We start from the raw sequence: 12,788 nt of genomic DNA, 5'->3' as shown, positions 1-12,788 counted from the left end.
GGAAGAGCAGGGGAAGCTGTGAGAATCAGACAGCAGTTGCTGACAGTACGGATAAGAGAGCAGGTTTTTATGAAACTTTACAGACAGCTTTTAAGTTTGGGGTTTGTTTGAGGTTGGGGTTTTTGGGTTTTTGTGTTTATGAAAAGCAACTCAAATATTTACAGAGACTCTTTTGAACAAGCGCTTAGTAAAGGAAAACAAATAAAATCTCCTCTTAAGTCTAATCTCCCCTCGACACATGTGCCAGAGGCCACTCTGCTATGGATTAGACGACTAGGGCTTTTTTTTTTCCCCTTCTTTTTTTCCCCCCCTTTTTTTTTTTTTTTAAAGTTGGGATTTCTATTTGTTTATCTGGGATTTGGCCAGCTGGGGGTGAATTCTGGTAGAGAAAGAGTCCCTGTTGCAGATGCCGCTCAGAGGCTCTGCTCCACCCAGGTATTGCTCCACCTGCATTCTGCAAGACGATGAGCTTTGATTTCTGTGGGAAGCTCAAGTGAATAACAAAGGCTGGAGAAAAAGCTACTGTAAATAAAACTATTAAAGCAGCCCTGTAAATCCAAACAAACCCCACAGCTCATAAGCTCATTAAAATTTGATGCAGTTCAGACTAAATTTTTTAACCTCTATGCTTTTTTATTAATCTCCTTCCCACCACACATACTGCTTTTTATGCCTTATTACTGTACCTTTTAGCAACAAATATCTAAGGAATCCTCTTAGCGACTTTTACGTTGACACAGCAGCATATTACTTTCCAATAATCACATTACAAATCCTCTTTAACCCCTTCAGCACCAGTGAGATGCAAGGAAGAAATCTGCTAGACCGTTTTAAATAACATCATTAATGCGCTGCCCTTAGCTCAGTCAGAAACCACGCACAAAAGAAGTGAATCCAGTTGTCTTTAAATGTCGGTTTCCTCCATTCTGAGTTTCAGCCAAGATCTTTTTTCAGAAGCGTCAAGTAACATTACAGATGCCTCATAAATTTTTCCAAAGCACTTTTAACTGTTTTTCAATTTTAGACCAGCTATTTCAGTTAGTAGCTTTTAGACCACCTTTGATGAACAAAAGCCCCCCAACCACATCATCCCCCTGACAAAGCAATTTGAAGAATGTACCTCGCAAATGGAAGACTTGGATCCTGACTTAGTTCTGGACATGAACACACTAAGCAGCCTCATTACCACCAAGTGCACTTCATTCACAGGAGAGCGTTCATTTTTCTTAGACACATCCTTTTTTTCCCCCGCTTGCTTGCTTACTTACAGTGCTGAGCACAATGTCCTAAACATCTACATTTCAGTGCTCTGATCCTCATGAAGCATTTCTAATTTAAGCTCAGGCAGTAATACTAAAAAAGCAGCACAAATTCATCAATATAAGGGTAGACAGGTGTCTGGATGCCAGAGAACAGTATTACACAAATGAAAAGGTATGTATGTCAATTATGCATCACTGATCATGCCTGTTGAACTCAAGCGAAACAAACTTTCATGCTCATTTGTGGATGCCAGAACCAGGAAACAGTGAGAGTTACACTCATGTCATTTTCTACCTTATGTAAAGTGAGCCAAGAGAAATAAACTGCCTGAACGCATCCATACAGCAATGTGTTTCTACGATTCCTATGCATTTAATTCCTCCGTGGGAAGAAGCCCTGTCTAGAAGGAGCAAATCAAAGAGCGTGTGCTCATACTACAGCTTACCTTTTTGTCCATGCACAGTTCTGCAATCAGTTGGGACAGAAGGTTATCTAAAGCTCCCTTGTCTTTCTCATCATCTCCATCCAAGTCTGTTGTGAGCATCAGAATAACCTGGGAATAGAAGTCAGAGAATTAAAAGAAGGCAAGTTCCATGTTTTTAAGTTAAATATGGATTATCTTTCACACAACCCCTGCAGATTTTATCTTGATTCATTTATGTTCTTTCCCAAATTCTGCCTGCACCATCACACCCTAATATGAACATTCAGTATAAACCCAAAAGACCCTCCCAAATACATCGGGGTTCAAGGATTTTAGCCCTTAGGCTCATCAGCCAACTAATGCCACACTAAGAAAGGGTACACATCTAGCAAAAATCTACAGGTAATGAACGCTGTGCAACCGATCAAACACTTTAGAGCTGGATTCACACACTGTGACTGGGCAGGAAAGAGAAAGGGAAAGCATGTGCAAACAGAAACCCGGCAGTAGTAGTAGTGATTAACTGTTTTATTAAGGCTTAACTCTTGAGCCCGCTTCAGTTACCTGCATATAAGGAATGGCCCGGACTCCTCCAACATTCCTCAGCTGGGGTAAGTTTTGCAGCAGCCTCTCCAGCAACATCAGTCGGACCATATGCAGCCTGGGAAGTCAGAAGCCGGGAATCAGAAACGAAGGACTTCAGACACATCACAAGAAATATTAGACCCGGCAGGATTATCAACACAGCACTGCAATTTACCACATAAATTCAGAGCATGAAGAAATCCTAAGGTCATCAAATCAGCACAGACAGGAGTGGACTCCCTCAGGCTCTACAGTCAAGCGATGGCAAAGATGCAGAGCAACTCTGACAGTGGACGTAGTCCTTCACTTCAGAACTACACTGCCTACCGTGACTACTTGCAGAATTCAACTGTCTAGAAACAAATGCTACAAATCAGTTCCAAACTGCACTGTAAAAATGACCGAGCATCTGTTCCCAGAGAATGAAAAATTGCAGATCTTTCCCAAAGTGCTTAGCGCTCCCACACATGCTTTTTTCCTAACACTGAATTTCACAAGCTCCCAAGCTGTAGATTTTAGCGATTTCTCTGTTTAATAGACTCATGCAGGATTTTTTCATCACTCTGTACAGACGTCAGTTTTGTGGGACACACATTAAGTATGTGTAACATGTCACATAGTGAATGCACAGAGGGAGGCATTTTCCAATGTCATAGTTTGCTCTATTCTATGTTTCTGACTTTTGATTTTTACTATCCAACAGTCACAAATCATACTCTGTGAATTCCAGCACCTATAGTCCACTCCTCTATAAACAATGACACTGCAGACCAGATGTGTGGTTCTCGAAGAGGAAAACAAAGGCCCTTGCCTGTTGCTGGTGTGGACGTCTCCCTCTGCCTCCCCTTCCCCTTCTGAACCATCTCCCTCTTGCTGGCCTGTGGTAGTGCTGATAGCGCCTGTGCTTGAGCTGACGCTGCCTGGTCCAGCAGGGTGGCCCTCAGCTGTCGTGTCCCCATAGGCACTACTGCGGCCAGACACTGAAAAAGAAAAAAGGGAAAGACAATGTCAGCACAATTGAACATGCCTCTTGCCTGCTTCACAGCAACTGATGCAGCTGAACTATCCTTTGAACTTACGGTTCTAAGGAGATGGTGTCTTTGGTTATCTTCATAAAGCTAGAAGAGAGTAATTTCTACAGATGCAGCTTAACACCCCCAGCATTCTTTTGTTTGCCAGTCTCATTTTTGTGGCCCAAATCGAATTGGTTCCACAGCAGTAATTTAAACCGAGTCAGAAGAGGCGTGCTATATACAGGATGGGCAGCGTGGACAAAATTTTTTTATAAAAGTCTGTGATTAGTTTTTTCTCGGTATGAGTCCCAAGCAAAAAAGAGAGAAATTAATTCTATCCCAGCCAGACTTCTCCAGCAGTATAGTGAATTCTTTCAGTCTTGCTCCAGGGTACTGCATTCTGTTATTAAAGGCCAGCAAAACCTACTGCAGATTTCACACTTCTAGAAAACTACAAAAAATGAGCAAATATTCAGTCTGTACGGCCCTTTGGCAGTAACCATAAAATGATGCATGGCATCATCTATTTGGAACTGAGATTCCTTCTTTGCCAGGGATTACCCACCCCCTCTCACTCTGGTAAAGTCCTATTACAGTAGAAAACAGATGTACAGACACTGGCGCAGCAAGAGATACTTACCACTGTGCTCACCAGCTACGGAGTCCACTGCGCTGCCCCCGCTCTCAGAGCCCACGCTCCCACCATGGTCTGCAGGTGAAGTCCGAAGAGTTGAACCATCCGTTGCAGCCGTGCTGCCTTCATCATCAGACGCTGGAGCTAAGAGAATAAAGAGAGCTGTTACAAGTAAAAACACTGTCTTGATAGAACTTCAAAAGAAGCACATGCTACGAAAGAAAAGCCACGAATATTTGCCTTTGGGTTTTGTGTCAATTTTCAACTACAAATCAAAAGGGAACTTAGAAGTGTCCATCAGTGCATTTAAGTCTGCTAAAAGCAGTGGAGGGGAGATACCTGAGAAGGAAACCTTCTCATCAAATAGACAATTATACAAGTTATTTGAAGAACAATGCCTGGTTGTTTATAAATGCAAAGGGAATACATGTATGGTTTATTTGTCTGCTTTATTTTAAGAAGAGGAAATAACTTCCTCAGAAGCCTGTAACAAAAGTCCATTTCCAAGCAGGAAAAGGTCATAAATACGCTATCAAAAATACATGAAGCCAATAGTAATAATTGGTTCTTCAAAGCTGTATTTACAAACAAATTTTAAGTCGTTATTTAGGTCAAAATCAAAAAAGCTTGATTCCTCGCAGTGAACAGTTACCTGATGCTGTTGTATCTGAGAGCGTTCCGGCATCAAGAGAAGAAGAGCTGGGTGCTTGGCCAGACAGTCCTAAGCTCTGAAGTCCAAGTGCACTACTGCTGCTCCCTGCAAGAAGAAAACAAATTATGAGTATCTTTCTATGAAAGAATTACGCTAACTCTGGCCTTACCTATACATAGTTCTACTACCTTTGCTTTGTTGGTGATTACATCAACAGCTTCTGCTCTGTTTCCTTCCCAGTTTCCTCATATTCTATTGACCTTTTTGACTGCCAATAATGCCTACATCTTACCTTGCTGATCTTGTTGCAGGCTCAGGGCAATAGCCAATTCCACCATTGTTTCATCATCTGCATCTGGAGGAATATCCAGCATAGGAGGGAATCCCTCTGCTCCAGCCAGAAGAGCCTCCAGGGGAGAAGGGTTCCCATTATTCACATTTTCAGAAGTCTCCAGAACCATAGATTCAGACTATAGAGAGGAAACACAGTGAGAGCTTTCACCAAACCACCACCACCTAATGGAGCACTACAAACTGATTCATCATAACTAAATTAAACTCAAGTACCTAACGTACTTAAAAGGCTCCAAAGAGAAGTACTCTGGACTTACCACCATCTCGAAGTCCCCGTGATCAACTTCACTTTGCTCCTGGCTTTCTTGTCGGATATGCTCACCATTTGCTATCCCAGAACTCTGCAGCTTGTCTTCTGCGTCGTCATCATCGTCATCATCCTTATCTCCTGAGTTACAAAGGATTAATTCACAAATGCGCTCTTTCCTCACATCATCATGAACAAGGTAATTAATGCTGGAGAAAAACCTAAGCTGTCCTCAGTTTAACCCCAGTCACTAATAGATTCCACGACAACTACAATTCATGTCAATGCTGAAAAAGTATCTCTTGGATGGAGATCTGATACCCTGTAAGTCTGGTCTGCACACATCTTTATGACTGATTTATAAGGACTTGAAAATACGCACAGAAATACTAGGACAGTCTGGATTACTACCCCCTAGATAAAATAGTCAGATTTCCCTAACACTGAAATGGGAATATCTCAGAGAGATCTCCTCTTTCAACCCAAGAACGTCAAAGAAGAGGTGAATGTTAAAAAAAAAAAAAAAAAAAAAAAAAGGTTTTTAGGGGGCAAGAGAGAGAAAAGAAAGGAAAAAGACTGAGTTTTGTCCCATTTAAAAGTTTCTTGTCTTTTCTGACAAATAAAGCAGGTCATGCTCATTTAAAGGCAAAGATGAATGGATCTGGCATACCCATAGGAGTATTGCTCCGAGGGGAGGATGGCAAGGTGACATGTCTCCGCTTGTTCCTTGGTCTCAGCACCCTGATCAAAGCTTGTTTGCAAGAAAAGCTCACTGCAGGATCCTAGAGGGTTAACAGTTAATCATTAAACTTCTTAAGCTTTAAGTGCTTATTCACAGTATTTGGAAAGATAGCTAAAAATACACTTATGACTCTCTGTTGGTCATGATCCACGTAAGACTTATGTCACTACCCAACTTCTAAACTCCCTGTTTCCCCAGCAATAAAGCAATGCTTATCATTCCACATGCAGCACATCACAAACATTACTAAAATACAAGGAGAGAACTTTCTCCTTCATTCACTTCTGGCTCTATGTTTTTGGCTGCATGCCTCTATTTTGTATCCATACTATGTATTATCATTCTACCTGTATTTAATTCTCTTCCTATTACCAATGTTATAGGCTGACGCAGAGCAGAGAAAGATTACATACCGGGCAAAGTAACATCTGCATGTAGATCTTGGATGCTGTATGGATACAATCCAGTTCACACGTGCAGTATCCATGGATAATATCCACCAAAGCATTGACTGTGGCTTCAACATGAGTGAGACCTAAGGGGGAATAAAAGTAGGACTGTAATCAACTATCTTTCCATTTCAGCACACAGAGCGAGACACTGGAGGAAGCATCTTTTGTTTGTAGACTTCAAGGCATGATGTTAGCACCACAAATATATTGAAGTTTCAATCCAAAATGAGCTTACATACCAGGCTTGTCTGCCTAACGGAATACTGTGCATGCCACATACCAGCACCACTGAATATCTTCTAACGCCATCCACAAAGTCAAATGTGAATAAATCAATCATCAGTCCCTTTTTACTAGCACAATACCCATACTTTTGAACAAAGACATTAGAGCATATATACCTTAGAAAGCATTCATTGCATCATTAACACCTTAAGCCTAGTTTGGAACAAGTCATTTGCTCTGTTTACAGGCTTAAAATAGGCTCCTTCAAAATACACTAGCTTTACAATAGCAAAAGAAGAGCTAGCACACCTGGCAAGCAGGCAGGGGCAAGGAAGGCGTTTTTGGGTTTTGATGCATGTAGCTTCCAGAAGTGGTTGACCAGCTGGGTAATAAAGGTGCAGCCATCTCCTTCAGCGTGTTTCTGGGCCTCCTGCCCTTCTTCATTCTCTGTACAGACTAAAAAACAGTTGTCAGATACATGCAGGGGAAAACGTTAACAAACAGGGTAACACTAAGTTTACCTGAAATGGCTTTTGTTAGAGGCTCTGATGTCCTCATTACAAGGACTATCGCATGCCTAACAAATGTGTCAAATACAATCCCTGTCACACCAAGCCGGATACCCCAAGACACGTTCAGTTATCACAAGAGAAAGCTGAAGAAAAATCCAGACTTCTCTACCTGTTTCCAACTGTGGCAGCTTTGATTCCGTATAATGGACCAGATTGTTGGGTCTCATGATAGCAATGGATCGAGCAGTGATGACCAGCCTCTGAAACACTTCAGGATCGAGGTCCTTTCCTTCTTTGGTTGAGGAACTCAAATACTGAATGGCTTTACTTAACAACGCTTGATCCTGTAAAGTGAAAGATAACATAGACAAAGAAAAACAATAGACAGCAGCACAACAAGGCAACTGAAATACAACTGCAGGACAGATCCTGGGGAAATATGTCACTTGCTGCTTTAACTCTTGGCCAATGTCATCTAAGAAGGACAACTAATACTGAACAGTCATCCTGTAACAGAAGAAATCTGGCTTGAGAATGGATTTTTCACATTTTCTCCCCTCAGGCTTAAATGCAGGTGAAAAAACCAGTGTATAAACATAACCATTCCCATTCAAGTGGTTAGCAAAGGTTACTATCTGCAGGCATCTGTGCATTTACTGCAATTATGTTAGCACACAGTCTGACCACTGCTTACCCTGGTATTTTCCTATCACCCTAAGCCAGATGCCTGTGGAAAGGGAAACCAGAGCTACGCAGTTTGCAAACAAACTTCATGTGTTTAGAGATCCCGATTTCTCTAGATTAACTGACATGATTTCCCATCAAAATCTTCAAAAAGCATTTTAAGTAGTGAGGTTCTGGTGAAACACAAAAACCAGTAAGGCAGGCAGCAGGACCTAAAGGAAAATTAGCCAGCAGGTTCACGCTGCATGGAGGAAGGGCTTTCTAAGGGCGTGCTGCACCTCAATCATAAACTGGCAAGTTACAGGAGACATCAATATCCTTGCACCGTGTTACCTTGTGGTTATGGTATGCTGATCGGCTGGTGTGCAAGCTAGCCAAGAGGCTCTTGGTTTGCTGCTGGACGCTGGAAGGTGCTGGCATGGAGAGCAACATAGTAGCCAGTTCCTGAGCTGCCACCTTATTCTTCTCCTGCTCCCAAGAACAGACAAAAAACATTCTTCAGTACATTTACCATTAAGGTGATGCATGAGTCTGATTTCTCAGCGTACCTGCAGCTCCCTACCCTCCTTGCACCGTGCATACAAGTTTCTGCCTTCCTTCAATACAGTTTTGATAGCCTCCTCAATTTATTATTCGGCATTTAAGGAACACTTCACATGTCTCACAGGAAAAGTCCTTTTGAGATTTATGGGCTTCTACTCTGCTGTTTTTGTAAACGAGGTCACTCTACAGCACCAAAATCCCACCAGCGATAAATGCAAATGCCAATTGTCATTCTAAACTAGTTTCAAATGCTTTTCGCTAAGTCAACTTTCAGATCAGTGCTCTGAGCAAAACGGATGCGGCTCTCTTCCGTATCAGGCCCCCAGGGCTGCAGGAGGTGCTGCTGATCTTGCCCCTCCTCCCCCATCTCTGAAAGCTCAAGAATGTATTCAGAAAGTTACTTGCCTTCTCGTTGACTGGTCCTACAGCAAAGCAGCTTTCCAGCGCTTCTAAAGAACTCACTACTAGCCTGAAGGGAGAAAGGAAAGCAGGCTTGAGTACAGCAACCCTTCTCTCTCCTTAGCACTTTGCTTTATGCGGGCTACAGTCATGAGTAGCTCAGAGACAGCTAACGAATGCCAAGTACAAAATCAAAGCATGATAAAACCTGCCACAGGCACCATGCATATCATTTCATTGTGTTACAGACCAGAGTTAAACCTGGCTCACGCTCACAGACAAACTTAGGACTGCTTTAATAATCCACAGCTGAAAGACAGGGGCTTTTCTCTACCAAAGAGGATAAAACATTTCCTTACACAGCCTGCAGCAGGGATAACTTGGATTGTCTTGACAGTACCAATTCACCATGGCCCACAGACGTACATATGACTGCAGATCAAGGGTTGGTATGACACATGGGAAAAAGCGTAACCGACTTTTCTAAGGGAGCAAGATTCTACTCGCTTGCTATTTTCACACAGGTTGCTCTTTCCAATTTGGAGTTTCAGCGCAAAATATTCCAGAGGAAAATTAACTTGGAGCACTGGGTATGGCCCAAGTGAGAGATGCTGAAGTCCAAACTTCTGACAGCGGTATGGCAGGCTAGTAAAATACTTGCCCCGAGGGAAAACCGTATTTACAACTTGTGGCAAAGTGCTGAACCTCCCTCGCAGCACCACTTCATGCCTCGCGGTAGAACTACCTGAAATGCCATCTGACACACCAGAAAGAGCAGTGCAAGAATACAGGAAAAAGGAGGGAAGAGATAACATTAAGGGGAGAAATAACAGCATAGGATTGGATACAAGGTAGAAGAAACAACAATTGTCTGGTCTGGTGCACTCCCCGACCCGCAGCCACCCTCCATAAAGCTAGTAAGGGAATATAAGTGGGATAAAAAGACGCAAGGAGGGAACAAAGCGAAGAGGAGTCTGTCAAACAAGCAACAGTTATGCTGTATACAGCAAAAATCTGCAAACTACCTCATCTTTACATTTCGCTAAACCATCTGCCATGCAATGACCAGAATGTAAAGAAGCAAATGTCACTTGGAAAACAAAAAAACAGTCAACAAAAGCCACATCATGTGTTCTGTCTCTCTGACACACACTCATTCGTGCAGAGAAAAGGATGGCATACTAACCGGTCCAGGGTGGTTAGGGACTCAGTTTCAGAACTTTGGGGGAGCAAAGAAAAAGGAAAAAAAAATAAAAATGTGTAAAGCTCACAGAAAAACTCCCTAGAACACATTCTAAGCAAAAGGCAAATTAAATGGGGAAATCAGGAAGCCAGGAGAGCGCTATATACAGTAAATCTAAGCAACGGTTCTTTCTATCTGGGCAGCAGACACTTGCCTAATAGCAAAACAAGTAAAGGAGATCCAGGCCACCTAGCACAGAGAAGCCAAGCACATTGGTTAAAGCACCACCGAAGGTTAAATTTGAAGTCCAGACACCAAACTTCTGATAGGAAAGCTGCCTCTTGCCTGCCATTAGTTGTTCCTACTCAAGAGGCCCTTTATAAGGTAACCATGCTGCATTCTGTAACACGTAAGTAAAAATAAAAAGAATAATTTTTTTGATTCTGAGTTTTTAGAATATAATCCCACTGCTTTGGAAAACCAGAAAGCATGTCTGTGCAGAGAGGGACATCTTGTGGAGATGTCACAGCAGAGGAGGGAAGAAAACAGAAGTTAAGCACAGGAAAAAAACCCACAAACTATTAGACAAAATATTAAAGGATGGTCAAACAGGTCCTTCAGCTGGCCATAACTGCCACTTCAAGCCCTGAACCTTTACTGGGGAATTTCAGTAGGACAAAATTAACCACCATTTCCTCACAGTCAAGCAGCATATCCCTTAAAATGCTCATTTTTCAGCAGTGCTAGTTCCTCTCTGATCTGCTTCCCTCCTATCCTTGCTAGCTTGCCAGGCTTTCTACAGCCCTTATGGCACAGACTATATGAGCTCAGGGAAAGAACATGGGGTGGATGAAAAAAAAGTTCTCTTTCTTCTGCTAAACATATGCCCAGCTCACCCTTGCGGTTTGACTCTCAATAGGGATATTGGGGGCGACAGGGACCTAACAGGTTCTCCACCACAGTAATTAAACCTGAGACATACGGGCTACAAGATAAATTGGTGGGAACCACTCGCCTAAAGCAAGGTCACACACAAAGTCCTCCTCAAAACTGAACTTAACTTCAGAGAGGCCTAACGTTTGTGAGCTTTAGAGGATGAAAAAGGACCAGCTTGAAATGAGAAAATGTACCAAGAAGGCAGAAATCTCTTTTAGCTCTCCAAGACTGCTGTAAGAAATGAACTTAGCAACATGAAGCATGCACACAGATCTATCCATCTACTCCATCAGATAAATCAAGAGTGAGTACAAAGCCCTCCTTAGAAGATAATCATTGGCTTTTCAGTTGTTGTTTTGTATGGCCGTGAGAACAACTCGCTAACTTCCCTTAAGTTGTCCCAGTTACCAAAGGCACACAAGTGTACCTAGGTCCCCGCTAGAGCAACTACCCATCTCCAAGGAGAACTGAAAGAAAGACTGCAGAAATACCTCTCCAGGACAGTCCCACTGGCAGCAGCAGGGGTAGCCGACTCTGTGTCTCCAGTGCCATTCCCTTGATTCAGGTTTGGGGGACAAACATTGCTCACTGAAGCAGATGGGAAATCCTCAGGGGGCTCATCAGGCCATCCAAACTGCTCTTTGGTTTTGCCATAAATTTTTATGGAATCCATCATTGTGACTCCAGCAGGATCCACAGAAGCTCCAACTGCAGGCATGAGGGAAATTTCTTAAAAACTAACAAAGCAGTTTCTTTTGAATACAAACAAACATAGCCTCCTAAGGTCAGGATAGCAGTTACACTGCATCATTAATATACAGTCACTCTGACAGTTTCATCTCCTTTTCAAGGCCACTTTCCTTCTCTATTACCTCAACACAAAATTATTGAGTTGAACTGAGCTATTGCACATTCATCTACTGCAGCAAGAAACTGGGCTATAAATAAAGTTATGAAATGTTCAGGATCCACCCCTCGAACTCTTTCTGTAGTCAGGTCAAACGAACAGCTTGTGGAAGCCCTCCCTACTATGAAGTGAAGCACAATAGCTTCAACCCACCCAAGCACAACTACACCAGGCAGTCAAAGCAAACAATTCACAAAGACTTACTGAAGATGGTTAGTTTTTTGTCAGCCTGCAAGGCTTCCTCGCGAGTGAAAGGGAAATCAAACCAACGAGCCCGGGTCATGTTCAGCTGCATGGTGCGGCCAAAGATCTCCAAGTACGAGGGCGCTCTCTCTATTGCTTGTGTGCCAATCTGGATCCGCATACCTGTCATCACCATCGTGCTGTTATTGTTCGTCACTTCAATGGTGAAACCCCCGGGCTGTAGAAGACAAATCACAGCTCAGAAAGGTGAAGTCAAAAGTTCACTCCTAAGCTAAGGATCTGAAGCCCGTACACAGGTGCCTCCACTGTTTATCCAACAGTATCATGGGATTTGTACAGGGTCATTTGAACAATGCAGACTTCTAAGAAAAGGCATGCTATCAATTCGGACAATAACATCACATAGAAGCCCAACAGAAACCCCAAATCGCCCCATTTACCTTTGTGTTGGCCACATACATGCCAGTGGAATTCAGCCGGTGCTTTATCTGCTGAGCATTGTAAACCTGCAGCAGGTCATTGCCTCCAAACTCTACATCTGTGAGCTGCTGGTTGTGTTCAAAGAAGTCGATAGGGAAGTTCACTTGGCTAGATGTGCGAGTTGCTAAAAGGGGAGAGAGACATTTTTGACAAAATACATTCTAACAGGCAAAGCTATGGTAAAAAAGCTGCAGAATGAGCTTGCCTCCTTTGGAAATGTCCACGCGAGCCAGATAGCTATGTATTTTTATATACATCTATGGAAACATTTTACCCAGACTTCGCTAGTACTTAGCCCTGAGGTTAACTGGTAATTGTCAGAAGTTAACGTCTTAAGTGTTTATATGAT

The 12,788-nt window shown here is 42.7% G+C and overlaps 1 protein-coding gene across 1 annotated transcript in view; it reads right to left on the bottom strand.

Moving 5' to 3' along the window:
• Positions 1 to 12,788, bottom strand: part of UBR4 (ubiquitin protein ligase E3 component n-recognin 4) — a 77,511-nt gene that overhangs the window by 37,893 nt on the left and 26,830 nt on the right. Inside the window, exons 47-64 of the mRNA XM_009325313.1 lie at positions 12,400 to 12,563; positions 11,960 to 12,176; positions 11,340 to 11,556; positions 9,916 to 9,948; positions 8,736 to 8,799; positions 8,121 to 8,255; positions 7,273 to 7,447; positions 6,901 to 7,047; positions 6,328 to 6,449; positions 5,843 to 5,954; positions 5,183 to 5,313; positions 4,864 to 5,041; positions 4,572 to 4,676; positions 3,926 to 4,081; positions 3,084 to 3,252; positions 2,252 to 2,348; positions 1,709 to 1,816; positions 1,121 to 1,237 (exon numbers count right to left, since the gene is read on the bottom strand). Coding sequence (XP_009323588.1) covers positions 1,121 to 1,237; positions 1,709 to 1,816; positions 2,252 to 2,348; positions 3,084 to 3,252; positions 3,926 to 4,081; positions 4,572 to 4,676; positions 4,864 to 5,041; positions 5,183 to 5,313; positions 5,843 to 5,954; positions 6,328 to 6,449; positions 6,901 to 7,047; positions 7,273 to 7,447; positions 8,121 to 8,255; positions 8,736 to 8,799; positions 9,916 to 9,948; positions 11,340 to 11,556; positions 11,960 to 12,176; positions 12,400 to 12,563 — 2,447 coding nt within the window. The remainder of the gene's footprint in view (positions 1 to 1,120; positions 1,238 to 1,708; positions 1,817 to 2,251; positions 2,349 to 3,083; positions 3,253 to 3,925; positions 4,082 to 4,571; positions 4,677 to 4,863; positions 5,042 to 5,182; positions 5,314 to 5,842; positions 5,955 to 6,327; positions 6,450 to 6,900; positions 7,048 to 7,272; positions 7,448 to 8,120; positions 8,256 to 8,735; positions 8,800 to 9,915; positions 9,949 to 11,339; positions 11,557 to 11,959; positions 12,177 to 12,399; positions 12,564 to 12,788) is intronic.

Source organism: Pygoscelis adeliae, unplaced genomic scaffold, assembly GCF_000699105.1.
Source record: "Pygoscelis adeliae isolate BGI_AS28 unplaced genomic scaffold, ASM69910v1 Scaffold36, whole genome shotgun sequence".
In the NCBI taxonomy this organism is placed as follows: Eukaryota; Metazoa; Chordata; class Aves; order Sphenisciformes; family Spheniscidae; genus Pygoscelis; species Pygoscelis adeliae.
The sequence above is the reverse complement of the archived record's forward strand: the minus strand, read 5'-3'. Positions and strand labels throughout refer to the sequence as shown.